Source organism: Eleutherodactylus coqui, chromosome 4 (assembly GCF_035609145.1).
Source record: "Eleutherodactylus coqui strain aEleCoq1 chromosome 4, aEleCoq1.hap1, whole genome shotgun sequence".
NCBI classification, from domain to species: Eukaryota; Metazoa; Chordata; class Amphibia; order Anura; family Eleutherodactylidae; genus Eleutherodactylus; species Eleutherodactylus coqui.
Window position 1 is genome coordinate 107,559,923 of NC_089840.1, and position 24,366 is coordinate 107,584,288.

Below are 24,366 nucleotides of genomic sequence, written 5' to 3' on the forward strand. Positions count from 1 at the left end.
CTTAGCCAAGGACTGCACCAGAGGGGGTTGGGCTTGAATTCATGGGCCTTGCCTGTATTAACAGCAGCTGTATGCCACTCCACAGTGTAAGGGGGAGCACTGTGCAGCACTACCCCCTTACACATATGCAGCATCCGAGAAGCGGGCCCACAGCCAAGGAGATGACGGGGTAGATAAGGGCCTTCTCACGGTGGCACTACTATCTCCTCCCCTGGGGAAGCTCAGGACTCGTCCAAATTAATGCTGGGGAAGGTCACAGGGAAAATGTAACCGGAGGTTACCTGAAAGTTTGTCACTCGTGATGCCACCATTCCGTCCTCTGTGGTGAATCTCAGTGAAGTAAATAACTTAGTCCACACACAGGAATACTTTCTGGACCAACAGGGAATGGTCGGTAATGTCCATTTACTGTAACTTCAGCAAAGTTTCAAGGGAATAACAGCAGTTTAGTACAAATTACACTTCCAGAAGGTGGTGTGACAGGGAGGACTTCTCAGGGTAATCTGGACAATCAACAGTCCCAGTTATCTGTGTGATCCCGCTCCCGGCGACTCTCTTTTTCCTTCTAACATTTTACTGGTCAGCACTCACACTTCTGGTACTTTTCTCTCTTTAAAGCAGTGGTCCTTCTTTCTCTCTCACTCAGTGCTTAGTGGCAGCACTGGCATATCCTGGGTAGAGTAGGCCCAGGCCAAACAGAAGGGAATCGCTCAGCTTCTTCTGTTCTCCAGACACAGACCGAGCAATGTCTGTGAAGTTCACTTGCTTGCAGACTCTGACTTGCTAACTGACTCCCACTCTTTGCAAGAAGACTACAAGAGCACTCTCTCCCTACTTTTGCAAGAAGACGACCCAACAACCACTCTCTGCTCTTTTCACACATATATAGGACAGAGTCACATGGAACACAACAAGATACATTTTCCAGACATAACCCATTCAGTGCTGCAGAGATGCAAAACACATATCAAATGCACACTACAAACAAGAAACGGACAGGACAATGGCACAAGACAGACATATAACATTATGGAGGGGCCCCATTGGTTCTGGGCCACTACACATATACTGATAGAAGTGTGCTTGTCACCATTCAGAGCCAAAATTAACTGAGCATGCACCAACATGAGGATCACATGCGCCTGGGCTCAAGTTATGATGTCACCCAAGTCCCGATCCTCCGACATGGCCAGAAAGCCGTGACAGATGAATTATATACTAACATAACAAGAATCCCTTACACTAGTTGCTCTAGATATACTGCCAGTCTCTAGATATACTGCCAGTAATAATAGTGTACTAATAAGTAATGAACCAGTAATTTTTTTATTCCGCGTATTATGTTTATTAACTAGGTGCATGCACTATAAAATAATATGGCTATACTACACAGCTGCGACCAGATTACCTGTTCTATGACAAGGTCAGTCTTACCTGTTATAGCTAATTTCTACTTTTCTATGCAGAAAAGTGGCAGTAATTTTTGGTAAATAAGTAACACTGCATGTGAATATTAAACCACCCTTCTCTTTTCAAATATTTTACAAGTTTTTGAAACAAAGGCTTGGAAGTTAGTATGTATGTTGTTCAGCCTGAACACAACTCTTTCCAAAGCCATTGTGCTAAAAATTGTATAGATACATATGTCACAAGTGGTGAGCTCCAAAAGTCAGAGGAAGACTACTGCATTTGGAGCTGACTTTCAAACCAATCACTTGATGTAAGGGTTATTTATTATGTATTGATTCACAAATAACCTGTTATACCTAGTTTATGATATGTCTTGTGTGTGCAATGATATCAAAGTTTATGATGCAATGAAAGTTATATATACACATGTTCACTACAGATGAGTAACAAGCCCTCAGAACCATTTTCTCTAAGGTGGGCCCAAGAATCCCGCACTGTATGCATGCGCAAATGGTCAAGCCACTCAACATATCTAAATGTATTTTGGCATTTGGTAGAAAACAGAGAAAAACTATGTGGACACCATATAAACAAGGTACCTCCGGAGCATGGATCTATTGCTCTGCTTCTATTGATAGTGGCTTGATAAAGACCGGAAAGGTCGAAATGTTGCTTATACGTCTATCTATGGAACAATAAAGGCTTTTCTCTTACACAGCCGTGTGCACCATTTATGCTGCCATGCTCCATACAATATAGATTTGATTTACATATTGTCTGGTTAGATTCAAATCCATAAAGCCAATGCTGTGCTACACAGAACCAAATGCTGCATTACTGCCTCCTTCGTTATTTGTTAATGTTCAATAAGTCATGAAGTTCTGTTGCTGAGAGGGCTCTATGCAATCCGTGCTTCAATGGGTTCAACATTCATTACATGTAGTTAAGTGCTATTTATTTGGATGACTTGTACAATCAATGCTGTCTACTATACAGTAATGATTCCAATCCTTAGAGATACATTTTCTATTTCTGTTTCCAAACTTTAATGAAAATCAACTGAGGCTTCACAGTCATTAAACAGAAGCTACTTGCCTTACAAGGTAATAAATACCAAGGTGCAATGCCCTTCTCTAGGCAGCAAACATAACTTGAAAATGATTTGTAAATTAATTTCAAAGTTACATTAGAGTGTTCATTTCCAGGGCCAAATCCTAGAATCCGTGAACGCGAGAATTAATTAATTTTATTTGCTGTGCATTAGTCAATTGACCATGAAAAGGGGAAATGCCTTATCTTCAATGCCATAAAATATGGGATTGCTTATTTGACAGTACCGTGAAACCATTGGGAAATTCACCCGAAAGTGATCTATTGAAATATATCTGAAACATTGCAGTGGTGAAGTGCCTGAGTTTAGACTGCCACCAGTTTCCCTAATTTTGGGGCACTAAAAATCCATTTAGTAGTCTTTGAAGATTTTCATTGGACTATCAGAACCGAAGCATTTCATTGTGGTATAGATTCCACTAGGTATTGAAATAGTTTTGAAGGAATATTAGACCATGTGTAAGGGTATATGTATATATTGCCATATGTTTTTTATGCTTTTATACCTGTATGCAAGTTCTATGCAATGCTAAAATGCAAAAAACTTAATATGTAGCCTTAAAAATCATATCAAATATGCCAAGGCTTTGCAAGGCTGAGAGAGATGTGTCCAGAAATTCAGAGATGATACAGAACCAGAGACGAAGGCCGCGTGCTTGGCTGTTTTCCCAGAAGCGCCATATAAAGATTATGACTGTTTAACTACGTATATGACTAACACTGCCTACGGCGGAACTGCGGACATCACATATATGGCTATGCGGTGGATTTGAGCCAATAAGACACACTTCTAATGACGTGATAAGGGGTATAAAGCCCCATGTAATCTGTAATAAAGTGCGCAGTTATTTCCCCATGTGAGGAACTATACCAGACCTCCATGTGTTCTGTTTCTTCTTTACCGCCGGCAACAGGGCATTGGGGTGGGCCTGATTGGTGCTGCATGCAGAAATTCCCCAACACATGTAGACAAGAGAGCTTCCCGCAATTGATGCAAAGTACTCTAGATGGAGGTACTGACATGCTCCAAACAGCTGACAGGAATAGTTAACTTATTTATGCTATTTGCACCAAATTCTGACTCTCCCATCATAGTGTAACAGAAATTTGGATTCATCTGACCAAGAGATGTTTTTTCACTGCTCAATGATCCAATTTCTGTGCTCTTTTGCCCACTGGAGTCTTGCTTTTCTGTTTCTGAAAGACAGCAATGACACTCGAACAAGTTGTCTAGTACTATAGCCTGTCCTTGCTAAGCAATATCAAGTTGTGTGTTCTGATACATACGTTGGAGCACCAGCATTGTGTTCAGTTACAATTTGCTTGACTCTGCATCTCCTGTCAAAATGATTCTTAACATCCAAATATGACCTCTTTCATCAAGAAATGGTTTACATCCACTGGTTCCCCTTTCATTGGATGTTTTTCTATGGCAATAAAATTCTTGGTATACGCTTGACAAGGCTGCATAGGAAAACTTCACATGGTTGGCAGATTCTGAAATGTTGGCCCATTTGTCCAAGAACAATGATTATGTCTTGTTCAACGTTGCTCGATTTACAGATTCTAATGTGGATTCACATTTAAGCTAATCCACAGAAAACTTGCTTACTTGATTTTATGCTGCACTCCAGGGTCACATTTCTACATTGGGGGTAATAGGCTGAACTGGATGGACATGTCTTTTTTTGGCCTTACGTACTATGTTAGAAGGAAGCTCTTATCATGAAAAGGCCAATGTCTCTAAAGCCCTATTTACACTGATAGAGGATTGCTCAAAAGTCGCTCAAATGACAGTTTGAGTGACAGTTTTGAGTGATCATCCTTGCATACTTTATAGTAGCTAATTTGCTACTATAGAATGTACAAGCGGAGCGGGACACAATACAGCAGCTTCGCATATACAATCAGCTGTAGTATTCTCCACTCTGACTGCCAGTATCCCCGCTGTGAATTCACAGCAAGACACAGGCGCAGAGAATCTTATCAGCGCAGCCGGCTGATAACAGCCTGCTCCACTGATAACAGCTGATCTCTCAATTCTAGCAAGCTAGAATTCAGCGATCAGTGACTAGTGCACGAAAACTGCACGTAGTGCATTTAGACAGAACAGGAATCGCTCAAAAGACGGCTTTGAGCTATTTTTGAGCGATTCTCGTTGCATCTAAGAGGGCCTTAACTAAGAAGCCATTTAGTGTATGCTCAAAAGCAATATTGAAACAATCTAACAATACTTCTAATAAAAAATATGAAGATGCTTACATTCAGTCCTCTATGCTTTCTATGAATTCATATATCATAACATAGATTTAAAAAAACCTGAATAGCTACCGGTATGTAGCTAAATCTATATTTAATCCTGCAATATACTTCATATTACTCGCTATTGTTGTGTGTCCAGGAATGTGTGCAGCATTGTTCAACCAGAGAGTGTTTAATGATTTACAGCTAGCATGTCTACTTGCTCAAATCCAAATACATATTTTATCCCTCCAGGCCATTTTATGTGCTGCCTGCATGCTATTATTGTTCCACCAGCATGAAATAAATTAACTACCGTAAATAACTGCAAGTAATGCAACACTAATTAACTTTAACTGAGCGGTGTGATCCACAACAATCACTGACATCCAAACTAAAAAACACTGGCATTTAGGAGGAAGGTAGGGTATCTGTAGTGAACTCACAAAATACATATATATATAAACATATAAAGTGCAAAAGAGCAAATGCCCGAGGACTTCCACTCTCTATTTCCAACGAATGTCCTTTCAGTTCAGCACACAGACGGGGCTTAAAACTAGCTGTTGGGGAATGTAGTCTCATGGCTAAGTGAATAGATGTGTTCTCACAAGTTACAGAGTTCCTCAGACCACCATACTGCTAAATAACCGGCTATTCTGTAAAAAAAATAAATAAAATAGATTCTGACCGTGAAGAACTTATCCACTGCCAAGTTGCTGCTTGGTCGATATATTCTTAGCTGACTCACCTTAAGAATGCTCCACCAGGATCTGTCTGGCAAAGCAAGACTAGGACATGATTCATCTTTCCCCCTGCTGGAGTTTTTTGGGTACACAGATAGCTGTGGGGTGGCCTGCTAAAGAGACCCACAGAAGTGCGGTGCTGGGAAGGATCTTCAGTTTGCAGGGAAGCCACACCGGAAGTAAGGGCTGCTGACCAGCACCACTGTGGCCTGCACATGTACCCCACTGCTGTGTCAGGTGCTATGTGCAGTGAATACGCAAAGAAGCCGAAACTAGGAGAAATTTAAAACTGCTGGTGCCTAGTGCACCCTCCTCCCCCTCCTCAACCAGTAAAATACCCTTTGGCTGTCTGCATTGAAGAAACCTTTCTCCACAGTTGGCACCAAGTAACAGGCTTATCCTGCTGCATCTTGGACTCTGTATACAGTATGTACCCACTGCAGAGTCTCCCTGCACACGCTTCTACATGTATGACTAAAAGGGACAACCTCTACAATCTACCCTTGTTAACCCCCTCCCAATGACTGCAACAGTGGTGATCTTTTTCCTCAATTTGTTACTTATTAGGACTGTTGCTTTTCTGTTTGAAAACTTCCACTGAAGGAGAACTCACCACCTCCCGTGGCAACCTTTTCCACTCATTGATCACCCTCACTGTCTAATATCTAATCTGTGTCTCCTCCCTTTCAGTTTCATCCAATTGCTTCTAGTCTTTCCTTGTACAAATACAAATAGGGCTGATCCCTCTGCACTGTGACAGCCCTTCAGATATTTGTAGGCAGCTATTAAGTCTCCTCTCAGCCTTCTTTTTTGCAAGTTAAACATTCCCAGATCCTTTAACCGTTCCTCATAGGACATGATTTGCAGACCGCTCACCAGTGGTTATAGGCCAGTAGGGAATATTAATTCTGCTACCATGTATATAAAACCTATATATTTGTATAGGCAGTGTATGCAATGCTCTCCATACGCAATACATTGCATATGGGCGGCATTTTCATATGTAACCCTGTAATGGAACAGTTAAAAAAAAGAGTCACACTGCGCATGACCGTGTACGTGTGCTACGCAGCCATATGCAAAACACTCACAGCCATACGCAGTCTCGACTGTCAGACCTGATATTTACAAACATCGGTAGAACGCTGCACAGAGGCTCGCAGCGTTTTACCAATAGGGCCATGGACAATGAGGCCTTAGAGGAATCATTTGTACTACACAGCAGTAAGAGACCAGGGTTGATCCCCGCTTAAGCTCTTCATCCTGCTTCCTTTCTCTAGTTTTTACTTGAATATGTCTGATAGTTGCTAGGTTACATCAAAAGGAGCAAATTTGCCTTTTGCATTGATGAAGGCACATGGAAATAAAAAAAACTCTAAGGCAAGGGGCAGGGAAAACTGTTGCTCAGCAGTAAACTGAAAGCGTTAATCTGCCGCACTTTGTTCTATAATGTCTTGTTTTACGTTGCAGGCAGGGAGAGCAATCAGAAGCCATTATGTTTGAGTGACAGGAATACATATGAGGAGAGACTTTGCTAAAGTAATGCGAGAACACTTCTGCTTCGGGAAGCTAATGTTCTGCAAATCTGAAATAACACGGCAATGGGAGAAAGAGAAAATGCAGGCAATAATTTTACATTTTTCTTGTATGACTTTTTATTTTATCAACGTTAGCTGTTTATTGCTGGGTGAATAAGGCGACCTAAACACGGTCCCATCTGCTAGAATTACTTATTGTATACACAATACACTATAGACCCTAACTGCTACAGAGAAGAACTGGAAGTCTTGCCCTTGGTAACCAATCAGATCATTTGTTTTATTGCTAAACTTGCTGTTAAAAAATAAAAGCAGTGATCTGATTGGTTGGTGTTGATAAAACTTTCCTGGTTATAGTACTAATATTTAGGGATTCAAGTAGGTTTTTCATTTTCGGAGTACTGTTCAATGTTATAGCTTCCTGAACCAAATTATACAGTTGACTTGATTCCCTTTGTAAAACACCGAGCAATACAAGCGAGGACATTTCTTAGAAACAACTCTTGTGAATTAAGATGTATGAACACTGGATCATGAATTCAAATCCAATTAGATATGGTTATTTTATTATTCATTTTGATGGTTGGAATATCCCTAAGCTTCTCAATAGACAACTAAGAGTCCTCAAGCGTAACTCTAATTTTTGATGATTACACTCTTGCAGAAAGTCAACTATGATAAGGCTTTATAGTGAAGAATTGTAATTTACAAATATCTTCTTTTTATGCTTTTAGTCAGATCCCATGTTGCTTGGTTTTCGTCAATCTGTAATAAACTTTTGATACTATGAGGTGCATCAAAAGAGGTCTAAGGGCACATGACGAGTACATTTTTCTTGCTCTTTACAAGTCACTAGTTAGACCACAAATGGAATATCCTGTACAGTTTGGGGCACCAGTACTTAGGAAGGACATATCAGAGCTTGAGCCGGTGCAAAGGCAAGCAACTAAAGTAATAAATGGAATGGGCGGACTACAATACCCACAGAGGTAATCAAAATTGGGGTTATTTAGTTTGGAAAAAAGACAGCTAAGGGGCAACTTAGAAATGATAGTAATAACAATACAGAGATCTCTCCTATCATCTATTTATACCCAGGACTGTGAGTATAACAAGGCGGCGCCCTCCACGTCTAGAGGAAAGAAAGTTTCTACACCAACATAGAAGGCGGGGTTCTTTACTGTAAGAGCAGTGAGACTATAGAACTCTCTGCCTGAGGATATAGTGATGGAGAACTCAATAAAAGAGTACAAGAAGGGCCTGGACATTACAATATTACATCTTATAGTCACTGATTAATTTAGAAGCGTTCTTGATCCAGGGATTATTCCAGTTGCCAGATTGAAGTTGGGAAGGATTTTTTCCCGTTAAATGAGGAAAATTGACTTCTACCTTATGATGTTTTTTGCCTTCCTCTGGATCACCATTGTGGGGAAAGGGGGGATAATAGGCTAAGCTATTTTACTGTTACTAAGTATCCATTCACCACTGTTGAAAAAATGGCTAAGATTAATTTTTAAAAATAAGTTAATTCAGTATTCCTTTACTCTGGAAACATTCTGCATCAGCTGCCTCTTTCTACGGGGTTGAAAAGTAACATAACTCTATTCAGTCACTGTTTTGGATCTTCAGTGATAAAGGTGACAAATATATAAGACGAGACACTGGTCATTACTACTGTTATTTATTTACTCTATCGATAAGTACACTCATTTAGGGCCCATTTACACTGAAAGATGATAGAGTGATAGTTTTGAGTGATCATCTTTGCATAACTCTTCGTATACTTAGCTACTAAAGAGTTAATGCAGGTGAAGCAGGATATGGCCTTGATAGCTCAGAGAACAATGCAGCTGTTTTGTATATGCAAACAGCTGCTTTGTTCTCAGTGCTTTCAGCTGGTTTCCTGCTGAGAACTGCCAGTGGGATACCAGCTGAAAGAATGCTATCAGCACCGCCTGCTGAAATATCAGCATGTGGCACTGATAAGGCTCATTGCTCATTTCTAGCTTGCTAGAAATAGCGATGAATGAACAGTGCACGAAAAGATGGCTTTTGAGCGAATTTTAAGCGATAATCATTGTGTCTTAAAGGGCCTTTACTGATATGCTGTTTGGGGAGGGTACAATACAAAAAGTTTGAAATCATTTTAAACTAGAAGATTTTCTTACAGAAACAGGGGCCAATCAATAGAGAAAATTTAACAAGTCCACTATTTCCTGTACTGGGCTTAGTGCAACATAGGGGGTGCACTAAATATGTGAAAGGCTTAGGGCACATCCCTGGCAGCTCCGTGCACCTAGACAGAAATGTATGCCAGTTTTGACCTGGCATACATTTCTGATATAATATGCACCACTTTTTGTCCTAAATTGTACATAAATCTTTTGGTCCAAGGGAGCCTCTCCCTCTCCACAAATCCCCACCCACTTTTTAAAAAAGTGGCAAGGCCGATGCAGAACGGAGAAAAGTCACACGATTTTGCAAAACTGTGTGACTTTTTAGTGCCGGAAACTGACGTAAAACTTTTCAGAAATGTGCCCCAATGTTTCTGCAAGTTGATCAGTGCTTCTTCAGCTCCATTTACATGAATCAATTATATACAGTAATACACACACATATATATATATATATATATATATATATATATATATATATATATATACATACACACATACACAGTTAGTATTGTTTGATATTAGAGCATAAGAGTATCAGAGACCTGCAGTTTGATCATTAATTATTACTGTACGTCTTACCTTAAGCGCTTCATTGAACTCGGGATTAGTTGTGTTGGTCTTTATTTTAGTCTTCCGTTTGCTCTGACGTGACTTGTCAGGGAGGAGATATGCCTTTACATATCTAAAGCATAAAAATGAATATACAGTAATATCCATAAACTGATATACACACAAGGATGACTGGATAACCGAATTAGCATGTGCAGATCTATTCATTTTACAGTGGTTCTGCAATTGTTTTATTGTGCAAGTATTCTTTTTTTTTTACAAGAGCTGGTTTAGAAACAAATATCTAAGTACTTTAGTAAGGAATGTTACATTAACCCCTTCCCTCCCCATGACGTAAGGATACGTCATGGGAGCGGGATACATCCTGCAAAATAACGTACCCTTATGTCATAGGGATAGCGCCAGATCATGACAGATCTTGCGCTATCTGGCAGCGGGAGTCGGCTGACACTGATAGCAGGCTTCCTGCTTTAACATCTACTCTACATAGTAAATCCGACCTAAACCATGTCCCTTTGAAGCCCACGTCCATGCTTCTAAAATATTGGATATTATCACTTGTAACATGTTTTGGTGCAGTTTATGGAAAAAGGAAGTAAATCTGGGACACTGAGCACTGTGTATAACGAATGCAAAAGTGATTAAAACTTATTTATGTTAAACAGAGTAATAAACAAGTTAGCTGCTGCACAATACTGAATACTTATGGCTCATTGATTGCTGTGCTGCATTTATGTTTTTGGTAAGAAATATTTTATAGGAACACATATAATATAATGAGCAAAAAATGCTCTTTGCAATTAAAATAATATGTATAATATAGAGATTAAGATATTCTTACGGGTCGGTTTTGTTCTTCTTTTCATCGGCCACTGCTAGATTTTTACAGCTCTTCACCAGAACGTTCAAAGCGCCTGTTTTATAGCTATAATTAAGATTCAGTATAATTTCCCCTGTGACTTTCACATTATCATAGTCCCAAATTTCACTATAGGCACTTGTCATGCTATTAAGACTTGTCTGAAATAAAACAGAGAGAAAGAAAATATAAAGTAGATCTTTACATGATATATTGCTGTGTGACATGAGAAAGTAGACTGCGTTTTTTATATTTATATATCAAAGCAAAACCAGACAGAATACACATAGGCACACACAGGTCACTATAAACTGCAAGTACATCCAACTAGAAAACTGCATCAAAATAGCTACAGTATATACTGCCTACAGAAAAAGACACAGACCAATTGATAAAATATATAACATCTTTACTGAATTTATTACAAAACTATAAAAAAATGAGTGCCATAGGGTGGATTCACATCTGCATTGGAACATCGTGGATCCGGCACAAAATGCTAAAAGCCAGGCAGTTGAGTGGAAAGCGAACAGACCTCATTATAGTCAATTGGGTCCATTCGGTGCTGTTTGGTTCCATCATGAGTCGGAGCCGTTCGGCCAGTGAATTCCCTGTTCCTGTTCCACGAACGGAGCAGGAATCCGGAACCCCTGAGCGCCGATGTGACATTTGATGGGACACCACCTCAAAGGATTGTAATTACTGTGTAATCTTTTCTATTTGTTTTGTATAGTAGTAAGTTACATCTTAAGTACTGCATCATCTACACTATTTCATACGTGTCAAGAGGCTGAGGATAACAGTCTTTGCGTTATTTGATATTCATTTGGCCTTTTTTCTTTTAACAAAATCTTAACAGTAAGCCGAGCCGCTTTATCATTTGAACCAGAAGTGACGTAATCAGTAGCTCGTTCGCTCATGCAGCCTGTTTAGACAGGCAGAGACATCGTTGGCTGGTTCAAATGAGAATAACTCAGTTTTTCACATTAGCAATGAGTAAAAGGTAAAGTCCCCTAGTGCAAGCATCGAGTCATGACTGACTCCTAGGGTGACGTATTCTTGGCAGGCTTTTTTTGTGGGGTGGTTTGCCACTGCCTTCCCCAGTCATCTTTTACCCCCCAGCAAGCTGGGTACTTGGAAGGATGGAGTGCTGAGTCAACCTTGAGCTGGCTACCTGAAGCATGCCGGAAATGAACCCACAACCTTCAGGTCATGAGGGAGAGCTTAGGACTGCATTTCTGCTGCCCTAACACACTGAGCCACACGAGGCCCTTAAAGGACTAAGGGGTTCATCACTTGAGCCAGTACATCATCTATTAGATAAAAGTATAAGTAAAAAATCTAGCCTAATGATGTGGCTGTGCCACCCACTCCCTACCGATCCCGCTGCTAAGTAACAGCAGAATACACAGCAAAAATAATATTTATTGCACAATTAAAATAAGAAACTATTTATGGCACATTTCCATCTTACTTTATAATGTGTCACTATTTTAATACATCTATTCAACTACATTTATTAGATCTATAGACTCCCTTTAAATGTATTCTGTAATTTAAAGGGATCCTGTCAGCGGGTTTGCCCATGCAAATCTGCTGACAGTTCTTTGTAAGGCAGGTAAGCAGGAAGTCATCAGACCTTTATTAGGTCTGTTAATAGCCACATCAATTATAAATTCAACTTTTATTTCCCACTGTATGTTTTGGAAAGTGCCCTGCAGGCGAGACTTCTTCCTTGAGTGCTCTCCTTCTCTGTCCAATGAACTCTCAACAGATGTCGGCCCCTCATGCACCCTCATGGAGTCTATTTCTGACAGTAACATATCATTAGGTAAATGGAGCTCTGGCGGTGCTCCTCCTGTTCCTCCACTCAAAAAGAAGCTGATACGGGTCTTGATGCTGGGTTGATTTCCTTCTTTGGCTCTCCTTGTATAATGGTCCATGTCATACGTGCTCTTGATACTGTGCTGGAAGACACAGCAAATCTACTTGTGATGGCACTTATGGATGTGCCATCCTGGAGGAGCAGGATTACCTGTGCAACCTAATTGGTCTGCAGGTACCGCCTTGTGCTACCAGTAATGACAAGGACATGAATAAAAAAAGAATCAGTTAGGCACGATAAGGAAAGAGTAATTGTCTGCAGCCACTAACTGTGCAGTGGGCTAGACCGAGCACAGACTGACGATAAGGGAAAAGCAGCGGGGAATAAGATAGTTCTCATTGGTGGATCTGCTGCTTCCCTAAAACGTGGAAAATCATGGTCCAGGCCAGTAAGCCACATGCAAAGTGGTGTAAAAGCAAATAAAATAGGCAGCTGTTATAGCTTGCTACCCACGGAGTCAGGTAGGAGAAGATGGTAGTTTGTCGTGATGCCAGTCCGTGTATGGGTAGGGGCCCATTCCGGAAAAAAATTATAAATGTAAAAATTGGAGAAATAAACAATAATGGGGGTAGTAGTCCTCGCTCCTAGACCAGTAAGTGTGGTACCTTGGTGCAGTATGTTGACGATGGGAAGAGACTCCAGGAAGCAGACTTTAAAGGCTAAAAACAGTTCAACTCTTTATTGCAGGGAGAGAGGAGACTGTGGACCTTGCAGTAGATAAACACAATTTACATTCACTTGCATTAACTGTAGAATCACATTTACTTGAGGTAGTTGATGACTTAGAATTACATTAGTAATGGAATTGCATTGAAACACCTTCTCAGGGGGCTGTGGCAACAAACTTAAGTAGAATACTTCCATCTTTCATCCCTGACTTTGACTAGCATTTTGCAGATTAGTTACTGACTTGCTTCTGTCTCCTTTATTCTTTTGTTTCTTTTCTCTTCTTGCTCGCTCCTCTGTCAACTCTCCAGCATAAACTTGGCTTATTAGTACTCACAATTGATGTTTCCTTCCCACCACACTGGCTGTTAGTAAAGATGGTTGCCTTGGGTGACTGGCAGGTGCGAGAGCAGGTTAGGGTGTATTCTGCATAGTCATTCAGGGTTAGGTGGTAGGAACACCAAAATTTAACCCAACATTCACCAGTTAAAGTGGTACACCCATAATTTAACATAATTACACATATTTACAAACATAAATATAAACACATTTTACATGAGGTAGCAATAGCAGTGCTGTGGTACTCCAACCCTGGGGTACTACACCTGGGTTGTCTTGCTGTTGCCTCCCCGGTGCTCCAGTTGTTACTTTCATCTGCACCGGAGCAACAGAAATTGATTCTTAATCACTTCTGCTTCCTAACTTGAAAAATTGATGTCCCTGAAGTTTAAGTGACTTGGGGTTATATGGTGATGTTTATAGTTACAGTGTTGATCATCTTGCTTTCTAAGCCATACCTAATGTAGTTATTTACAGGATCCACCATACATCTCTTGTACTCTCCAGGGAACCATAAACAACAAGACGATACATTAAAATTGGCTTCCATTAGCTTAGATGGAAGTGTGTCACACCTGGCTTAATGCCTGTCAATCTAATATGCTATTGATTGTAGGAATGTGTCAGTGCATGAAACAGCAATTAACTCACTATATTACCGACTAAGCCCTAATTGTACATGGCTGTAGCGACCATATTTTTCTGAAGTCATTTAATTTGACAGCAATTATAAAAAAAAAAAAACATTTAATATTGAATATCATTCTGGATATGGTTCATAGTATAGAACAGTGATGGCGAACCTTTTAGAAACCGAGTGCCCAAACTGCAAAACAAAACCCGCTTATTTATCCCAAAGTGCCAACACGTCAGGCGGCGGGGCTTATCACGACGTATGATTTTTACATCCATCGTCCTTAAAAGGACAGGGCCGCTTCAAAATAGACAGGGTGCAGATTGTGACTGCTTTTGGATGCGGAAATGCTGTGGAATTTGCCACGAAAATTTCCGCTAAGGACATTCTGTAGCTTTTTTACCTTGTGTAATCATATCTCAGCAGTGATAGTGACCCCCCCAGAGCAGCCCCAGCGGTAATAGTGCCCCCCCCTATGAGCGGCCCCAGTGGTACGAGTGCTACCCCTCCCCCCTATGAGCGCCCCCCAGCGGTAAGAGTGACGCCGCACAGCACCCCCCAGCGGTAAGAATGACGCCGCACAGCGGTCCCCAGCGGTAAGAATGACGCCGCACAGCGGCCTCCAGCGGTAAGAGTGACGCTGCACAGCAGTGCTCAGTAGTATTAACGCCCGCCTTGAGACCCATATTCTTACCCCCCTCCTCGGCGCTGCTGCTGCTCTAATCGCAGGTGCACTCTGCCGGACGTGCGGAACCAATTAGGAGATGTCAGGGGTACTGGTATTTCTTGATGCCACCGAAAGCTAGGGGTGAAACAGTCCTGACATGAAGGGACGGCCCTGTCACACCCCTAGCTGTGGATTGGCTTCCAAGATACCTGGGTCCCCCCCACCCTGCTGTACTGCTGAAAAGCATCCGTGAAGGGGTTCTCTACTCCCCATCTGCCTGTGAGCAGCAAAGGCCATGGCATCTGCTGAAGGGACAGGTGGCAGGGGACCGGAGTAGCAGTAAGCGGCCACATCGTGGCTCTGCTGGTGCTGTAGCCAGCCAGTCCTCTTACTGTAGTCCTCACTCCCTTGGTGCTACAGCAGCTCTGCTCACCTGCCTGGCCAGCCCTGCAGGAAATGTCAAGTCCGCAGAGCTCATCAGCTGTGAGGTTATCGCCATGTACAGCAGCATGTGCTGCGCCCATCAGTCTTGCCGCCCCTGCCGATCATTCACTCAACTCCTCCGGTGAATACAGTCAGCAGCCCCATACCCCGCCCACTCAGATAGTCTCACACGCCTAGGAAATGTGTAGCACTAACTCGTCGGAAGGCAGCGGTCCCTCCTCTGACTGGCCCCGCTCCTGCAGTGTGCACCACATACAGCTATACAGAGCGCTCCTTCCTCTCAGCCCCCTCTATCCCACCAAGACACAGCGGTTCCTCCTGTCAGCGCCCTCCGTCCCACAGTGTGCAGCACATGTCAAGGCACCTGTATTATGTTGCCACCCCTAACTTTTGGTGGCGACAAAATACACCAGTATCCACGTCAGGTGAGAAGGGGGGAGGATCCCGAATGCACACTAAAGTCACAGTGTGCGCCGGGATCAGCGTAGCTAGCAGTACAGCCGAGTGCCGGCAGGGGAGCCCCAGCACATGCCGGTATTCTGCAATGTGGTGAGCGGCTGATGGTGACGCGTGCCAGCAGGGAGGGCTCTATGTGCCGCCTCTGGCATGCGTGCCATAGGTTTGCCATTACTGGTATAGAATATATAACCAGCAAGTGCAGTTAAGTTTTTCGTCTGGCAATGATGTTCTTGTCCAGTTCACAATTTAGTCAATATGGTGTGAACAGTTCCTTCTGATATAATGTATAGTAAATAAGATGTGTTATTTAAAGGTGTTGTTCATTATAGTTTATATGCAAAACTCCTTTTTCATACACTAAAGCAAAAAACAGTGATATACTCACCTCTCCCTGCTCCCGCTGTGTCCCCCGGCGCTGCTCCGGGCCTCCCCTCTGGCATCACATTTACAGGCTGCCACAGTCTCTTTCTGGGAGCTCACAGGCGCTGCAGCCAATAACAGAGCTTAGTGATCAATCACTGAGCTCTGTTATTAGCTGTAGTGCCTCTGACATCCCATAAACCGGGCAGGCTTATACGCACGAAGGACTGAGTACTGACACGGGATACAGAGGCAGTGGGAAGACATGAGTATATCACTGTTTGTTATTCTAGTGCATGGGAAATGAGTTTTACAGATAAACTACAACCAAATTATTCTGATAATTATTAACCAATAATTATTAATATTATCGAGGTATTCAGGCTTTTTAACTACAAAACAAAACCAAAGATCATTATACAATGCATATTGACAGTATGTGAAACTTGACAAATGGAGGTTAGACTAGTAAAAACAAAAACTACGAAAACAAAACCACAAGAGAAGATAGACACTGGTCAAGACAATTCCTAACAAGGTTGAAAACAATAGGGACTGTAAGGCAGGAATGTTCAAGGTGTCCCAGGGATCCCTGATAACCTGGAATTCTTCAAGAGTATTGTAAAGGGATGCAGTTAAATATTCAAGTGAATGAATATTCCTGAACCTAGCAGACAGGTGCATTCAGGATGGAGGAGCTGTTAGGTTCCAGTATTTCGCAGTAAGTGACTTTGCCACTAGACAAACATCTTGGTAGACATTTTATTAAGGCATTTGGGGGAAACACCTAGTAAGTAAAGGTGCATTTACACACGAAGATGATCGCTCAAAAGATGGCTTTTGAGCGATCATTTTGCATAAACTACTACTTGGTACTAATGTCTATTTTGTGTTCTCTATAATGTGTATTCAAAGAACAGAGCACCCGCTGTTCTCCGAATAAATTCCCTTTGCTCTGCCACGGGGCTGAAAGCTGAGACAATGTAATCAGCATTCCCACAGCATACGGTCCTTCTTTTCAGCTGTTCAGCCCAACGATGGATTTCATGCCAAACTGAAATTCATCATTCGGAAGAAAAGTGAAAGATGGGCACATGGCCTAAGGGTGATGGCCCACATTCCTCAGGGTCAGGCCTAAGAGTTTCCTCTGGCTAGTCTGACCATCCATGTAGAATAGCTGGGGTGAGTAATGGATGGAAAGAGCATTCCATAGCCCCCCCTCCCCTGCCTCTGGACCTATAAAATCCCCTTTCTTTTCCTCCTCCTCATGCTCTTCCAACTCTATACTTCTTTCATGGGTGAAGAAACACATTGCAAAGATGCCCCTCCTTTCTTGACCAAAGCCAGGGCCTACAGTGTTGAGTAATGGCAGACTGGCCAGACAGCTGGGAGATTCGTATCCCTTTCTCCTCCTCCTGTGACAAGAACACATCATTTTCCATGTCTGTTCCATCAGGATGGTCATATTGCTTAGTACGTCATCACAGATGAGGTGGCTGGGTGGTAGCCTGAACAGTTGCTGCACCTTCGCCAAACTATGGATAGCTGGGTGTGCATGCCAAAAGTGCAAGCACAGTTTCCTGGCCTTTTCCAGCAGTGGATGTAAACCTAGGTATTTGTTTAGGAAATGGTGCACTACCAGGTTCATCACATGGGCCTGACAAGGTACGTGTGTGAGATTTCCAAGGCAAAGGGATGCCAGCAGATTAGCCCCATTATAACACACAACCTTCCCTGACTCAAGATTGTGTAGAGCCAGCCACGTGTCAGCCTGGGCTTGCAAAGCCATCAACAGTTCTATGGCCATGTCGCTGCTCTCACGTATATATATATATACATTTTAGGATAGCATATTGGAATTTACCACATGCAGCACTGTATGGAAGCCAGGTTTTGTCACATACGAATATCTGTGCAGGTATTGAGGGTGCTGAAACTGGTATGAAGAAATGGAGGAAGATAGTGTTCTGCAATGCCAGAGGCACGATATCACTCACATGGCACTGCAGGCACTTGGGCAAAGAAATGGTGGCTGGGCATCTGGTACTGTGGGTTAGCACAGATCATCATGTTGTGGAAGGCATCTGTGTCCACTAGCCTGAAGGGCAGCATTGCATGTATTTTTGGAAATACATTTTCCTTACTGTGACAGTAGCAAAGGAAATACAGTATAGCATTATATGGTAGCTATTCCAATGAATGTTTGAAAATACTATGCATGGATGAGATGGATCCACTAGAGTGAGATTTGCTCTTATGTCATGTGCATATTTCCCAATTGGGTATGCAAACAGAGATAGTCCACTAGTCTGTTTATCTGTACAGTTCTTATTTAAAATGATCACTGCTAATACAATATAATGAAGCATGTCCAAGCATTGCAGAACAAAGTAGATAAACGCATAAAAGATGAAAGAAAGAGAGGGGAATAAGTATTGAGTAAGAACTCACAGTATCTGCATCGGCATCAGGGACACTTAAGTGGGTCCACTTCCTGTCTGAGACTGGCTGAGCATTCTTATAGAAAGAGGAAAAGGAAAAGGCAGTAATGATAATAGAATTAGAAACCTGCATACCAAGAGAAAGCCAAGAAAATCATGGATTCACAGCAATATAAAGTATTGCAAACATGGTCACCAAACTGCAACTCATTCCTGTCATTAAAATTGATACAAAGTAACAACATTGGACATTTGACTATTTTATAAAGATAACCATTGATGGAAAAAAATTGCTCTGGATGAAGGTTTTAATTTTTTGCAAATATTGTATATCTTTAATGAATGTATAATAAATCTGTATTTATGTCTACTAGCTAACTACAATGCTGAAGACAGAGTAAAAGTTTGAGACAAGTTCTATACCCGACATAGGTGGAAACAATTTCTAGAGGTCAGAAATGATCCCTTTAGTACTAGAAATAATTTATAGTTTACTATTGGAGATGAGCGATCATACTCGCTAAGGACAAATACTTGAGCGAGTATTGTCCTTTCTGAGTACCTGCCCGCTCGTGAGAAAAGATTCGGGTGCCGGGGGGGTGAGCACTGTGTTGCAGGAGGAAGCGGGAAGGGCAGGGGGGGAGAGAGAGAAAGAGATCTCACCCCCGTTTACCCCCGCTCTCCCCAGCCACCCCGCCAGCACACGAATCTTTTCTCACGAGCGGGCAGGTACTCGAAAAGGACAAATATTCGCTCGAGTATTTGTCCTTAGCGAGTATACTCGCTCATCTCTATTTACTATCAGATATATAATAATTATAGCTACCGTGTTTCCCCGAAAATAAGGCACACCTGAAAGTAAGACACATTAAGAAATTAGCAGAAGTCGCAAATATAAGGCACACCTCGATAGTAAGACATACTAAAGTGTGCAGGCAAGTCAAGAGGCCTGTCCCCTGCTGCCATTCCCGTTGTCTCCTACCTCCAGATGTATAGGTAGATCTGCAGACAGTCTGCTGTTATCCTGTCCCTGCTGTGCTGTACGAGTGTGCTGTTGTGAGCTCCCCTTGCTGGCTGGAAAAGTACATACTGTATGTTCTGTTCCTGCTGTACATGTCTGCTGTGATGAGCTCCCCCTGGTGGCCGGAAGCTGCAATACCATCCCTGCTTACAAGTGGTACAGGAACTTCTGTCTGCAGACAGGTACGTTACTTTACAGCCCTTATTTTTTTATGGCTCTTGTTGTGAGTCAGGCAACCATATGTGTGATTCTTAAGGCTAGGTTCTCACAGAGTGTATTTCCAGCCTTAGGGGGTGAGCATTACAGTCTCCAGACAGTGTGTGGGAGCCAGGAGTGTCAAGAAATTCAGCAAGAGATTCCAGGTTCAGATGTTTATGATGATGTGCCAGAAAATGATGACATGACTGTCATTGAGTAATTTTTGCTTTGTTTTCACAGTTTGTCTAGCTATATTGGTTTGTGGTGACAACTACGGTACTGTGCAGTATATACGGTAATAAATGTTCATTTTTTTTGTTAAGCAATAAATGTGAATTCTTCTTCATTGAAAAATAAGACACCCCCTGAAAATAAGATGTAGCGCATATTTGGGAGCAAAAATTAATATAAGACGCGTCTTATTTTCGGGGAAACAGGGTACTATTGTTAGATTCATCTAAAAGCAGCTAATAGCAGATTGCTAAATGTATTGCTCTAATGAGTTCGCCAAACATCTGAATGGCAGAGTCAGCTATACAATATCTATATGCGCTACATATATACAGGTAATGGCTTATTACAAAATCTGGCTTTGTAGAGAAGACTTGATTAGGAAGAGCATTTGGATTTCAGTAAAGATGTTCCTGCCAACATGAAGCTGTTTTACTTAAACAAAAAAGTTATTACTTAGTCATTACTGATGCTCAGCCAGACAAATGAAGTCTTTTTTAATTTGTCACAAAGGCACTATTAGTTCAACAATAAATATTTTACAAGAACTTTACAGAAACTCAAAACCTACATATGGCTCAGATTTGGAGAATTGGCACTACAATCTCAGCTAAAATGTGCGGAAATTATTAGAATTCTATTTTACTGATTACATGTATTGTTTTATACATGCTGTTGTGTGACTTAAGCCAGGCTCACATGACTGTATCTCACAGCGTGCAGACTACGAGATATACGGGTGTGGCACACAGTCAATACGCAATGTAGGATCTTGGTGTGTATGCATGCGTAATATGTGCCAAGACAGAACATGCTGTGATTTTTATTGGACACATATTTTGCGCAATTCGTATGAGGAGTAACATGGTTGCCTATGGGAGATTGGTACAGCGCATTTCTAAATTGTAATAAATGGATGGCTTGGGTCTTCCAAAGTTGGAGCAGCTTTTACAGAGTGGTTATCTATTATAGCTCATAGAAGGGCGTCCTCAGTGGGAGACCTTCTCTATGATGTCCATACGGTCAAATAGGCATATGGAAAGGGTTGTCTTCATGGGTCGAGCCATTATCATCAATGTTGTCATGCCTTACACTAGCTTTAAAATGGCACAGGAGAGAAACTGACCAACACAGTCCAAACCCAGGTCTTGGCTCAGTAGGGCAAAGGTGGTACACAGCCACTATAGCAGATGACAGTATCGTCAGTAGTAGGTAAAGAAATTAGTGGCACTCATCAGTAGATAAAAAGTATATTAAGGGTGGCTTCAGACGAGCATGTATTTTGTGCATGCATATGCACGCACAAATACACGGGTCTATTAGCCCCAATGCATTACCTATGGTGTGCACATGTCCGTGCTTTACAGGCGTGTGCCTGCAAAGATAGGACATGCGTGCACCATAGTGAATGCACACATTGTTTTCAATGGAGCCGCGGCAATAATCTGCTGGCACCACGTAATTGTTTTTCAGGTAAGGGCTTTACATATAAGCTCTTCCCTAAATAAACTAAAATTTTAGTGTAAAAAAAAAAAAAAAAAAATTAAATAAACTTACCTCTCCGCCGCTGCTGTGTCCTCTGCGGGGATGAAGAACACAGCTGCTCAGCCAATCACAGGCAGCTCTCGCCCATCATTCATTCAGCGAGAGCTGCCTGTGATTGGCTGAGCACCACAGAGCATGGGACAGCAGGAGAAAATGCGGCTGAGCCCCGGCAGCTGAAGCAAGGTGAGTATCTATTTTTTTGTTTTTTTTACAGCACTTTCACTGGGTTTTCTGGGATACAAAACGACTTTTTGATTGCTTTTTATTGCATTTTTTTCTTGGAGACAGGGTGACCAAAAAAGCGCATTTCTGGCGTTCTTTTTTTTTTCTGACGACGTTCATCGTGCGGGGTAAATAATGTGTTAATTTGATAGATTGGACTCTTACAGACTCAGCGATACAAAATATGTATTTTTGTTTTATTACTTAGATTCTTTTACTATGAATATGGCAAAAGGTTTTTTTTTTTAACTTTTATTACTTTTTTTTAATAATCAGTAAAACTTTATTAATCTTATTTTTACTTTTTTTAGTCCCCAGAGGGGACAACAACTTTGCCATAGCATTACATCATACTGCGATTGGGCAAGCATTCTATCAAGTTACCCCACGGGCATGGCTTGATAGGCAATCTGCCATGACAGCCCTGGGGCCTTTCAGAAGGCCCCCGGCTGCCATGACACCTGCAAGGCTCCTTGCAAACTCATTGCGGGGGCATGTACGGGACCCCCGAACATCGCTTTGATGCAGCAATTGGGTAGAGGAGAAAAGGGTGGCAGAGAAGAGCCTCACTGACAGAAGTTATTTTCACTTGACTTGCCTATTCACTTACTTAACATATAGCACAGGCACCGTAACAAGAGGATAAAGTCTTTTCATCATTACAATAACTAGATAGCAGTCACAGAACCAACTGCAAACCTTACAAGACTGTCTCCTTTGTGGTTTTTTGATGCCCGCTATCCTATTCAACATCAATTTAACCACGGGGCAGAACTGGGAGATACTACTTCACAGACTCAGTGCTCGGCTTTGTGTTGCAGAAGGCTATAATATTGTGATCCAGACTGTGACAAAGACTAGTACAGATGATTAAGCTACTTCCAAAACTGTAACTGACTGTACAATAACCCCAATTTATTTTATATCACGATTAACTCTTCTTGACACTACTTGGATAATATGCAAAAGAGATAAAATGGCACTATTAAATACCTTATAAATATGTTTATACTTTTCATTGCCATGATGACAAATTACAGTAAAGCAGAATGACATAGTATGACATGATACAAACTAGAACTGAAGAACTAAGTAACTACTTAACAGAGATAGCCGCTGGACTGGATCCTCTTTCTTGAGTCTAACTAAGGGCCCTCTGCCAGATAAAACAACTCAGGGCAGCTACAGACAACCGTATACGCAACTGCGCACACTTCAGCGCAACAAAGTTGATTTGCGCGCATATTGGCGCATAGTATTGTACTTTTTACACATGCAGGACCTGTTCATATGCACGCGCAAACACTCCTGCTCTGATTTAAAAGGCTATTTAGACTAATGAGACCCAGATGTGTTGTTTTTCATGGAATTGCACAGCATATGCGCTTTTACGTGCGCATTGAGTGCTCTTTTGCACACCGCCCATAGACTTCTACAGGTGCTTTTGCTGCGTTTTATGCAGAAAAATGGAGCAGGATTTATTTCTATGCACTCGCACATAATGCACGCGCAAAAATAATCAAACCCATTGACATCAATCAGTCCTATTCTCTGCACACTGTGAACAAATATTTTACGCATGCAAATACGGTCATCTGAAATTGACATCAAGTATTATAAATGGTTTAACTGTATAGTTAATGAGATACTTTGCAATGAAAGAAGTAAAGGCCTTTTTACACCCAGCAATTATCGTGCAAATAATTGTTAAATCGAGTGGTGTGCATGGTAATTGTTGTGTCAGTGCATGCAGCAAATGAACGATAAAGGCCCATTTACAGAGGACGAATGTTAGGCAAACAATGCCGGACACTCGTCTCTGTGTTTCCTCGCTCCTGTGCTCCTGCATGGGAGCCAGCAGGGCTGGCTCGCACATGGAGCCGCCAGCAGGGGGACGGGGCAGTGCAGGAGATTTCTCTCCTCTCGCTCCCCCGCCCCTCTCCATTGAGATAACACAGCGGTGTTCGCTACTGAACGGCGGCTGTTTATACTGCACGTTGAGCGATGAGCTTCATCACTCATCTTTTATGCAGCACAAAAGATCAGCGATGACAATCATCGCTGCTGTGTTATCTCAATGGAGAGGGGCGGGGGGAGTGAGAGGAGAGAAATCTCCGTGTGTGAGCCAGCCCTGCTGGCTCCCATGCAGGAGCACAGGAGCGAGGAAACACAGAGACAAGTGTTGGGCATTATTTGCCCGACATTCGTCCCGTATAAAAAGACCTTTAGTTATAAATCATTAGATTATCAGCTTTTTCACGCAGACCTGAAAATCATCATTCGTCTGCCGCTGCATTGCTAGATATAAACAGGCATTGTAAGGCTTTGGCAGAAGGGGTGGCTAGAGACGTGGTTATGATGCAATGAACAATCCAAATTGCCTAATTATGGTTCAGTATAAATGCCTGCCCAGCGAATGATACACGATCGCCACATCACTGCTTATTGCATGTTATTTTGCCGTAAAAGTGCTTTAAGCAAGTCTAAAAATTGATGGAATTCCTGGACTGAATGGCTTAAAAATTGCAGTTCTTCAGAGTGCTTTTTCTGATTATTCTAATAGATTTGCATGGGTGCATAGTGTAAATAACAAACTAACT

The 24,366-nt window shown here is 41.9% G+C and overlaps 1 protein-coding gene across 4 annotated transcripts in view; it reads right to left on the reverse strand.

The window, feature by feature from the left end:
• The window catches only part of SYTL5 (synaptotagmin like 5), a 193,729-nt gene that overhangs the window by 14,177 nt on the left and 155,186 nt on the right, over window positions 1-24,366 (reverse strand). For all 4 annotated transcript variants that reach the window (XM_066599957.1, XM_066599955.1, XM_066599954.1 and 1 more), the window contains exons 13-14: window positions 10,637-10,815; window positions 9,805-9,907 (exon numbers count right to left, since the gene is read on the reverse strand). In XM_066599957.1, coding sequence (XP_066456054.1) covers window positions 9,805-9,907; window positions 10,637-10,815 — 282 coding nt within the window. The remainder of the gene's footprint in view (window positions 1-9,804; window positions 9,908-10,636; window positions 10,816-24,366) is intronic.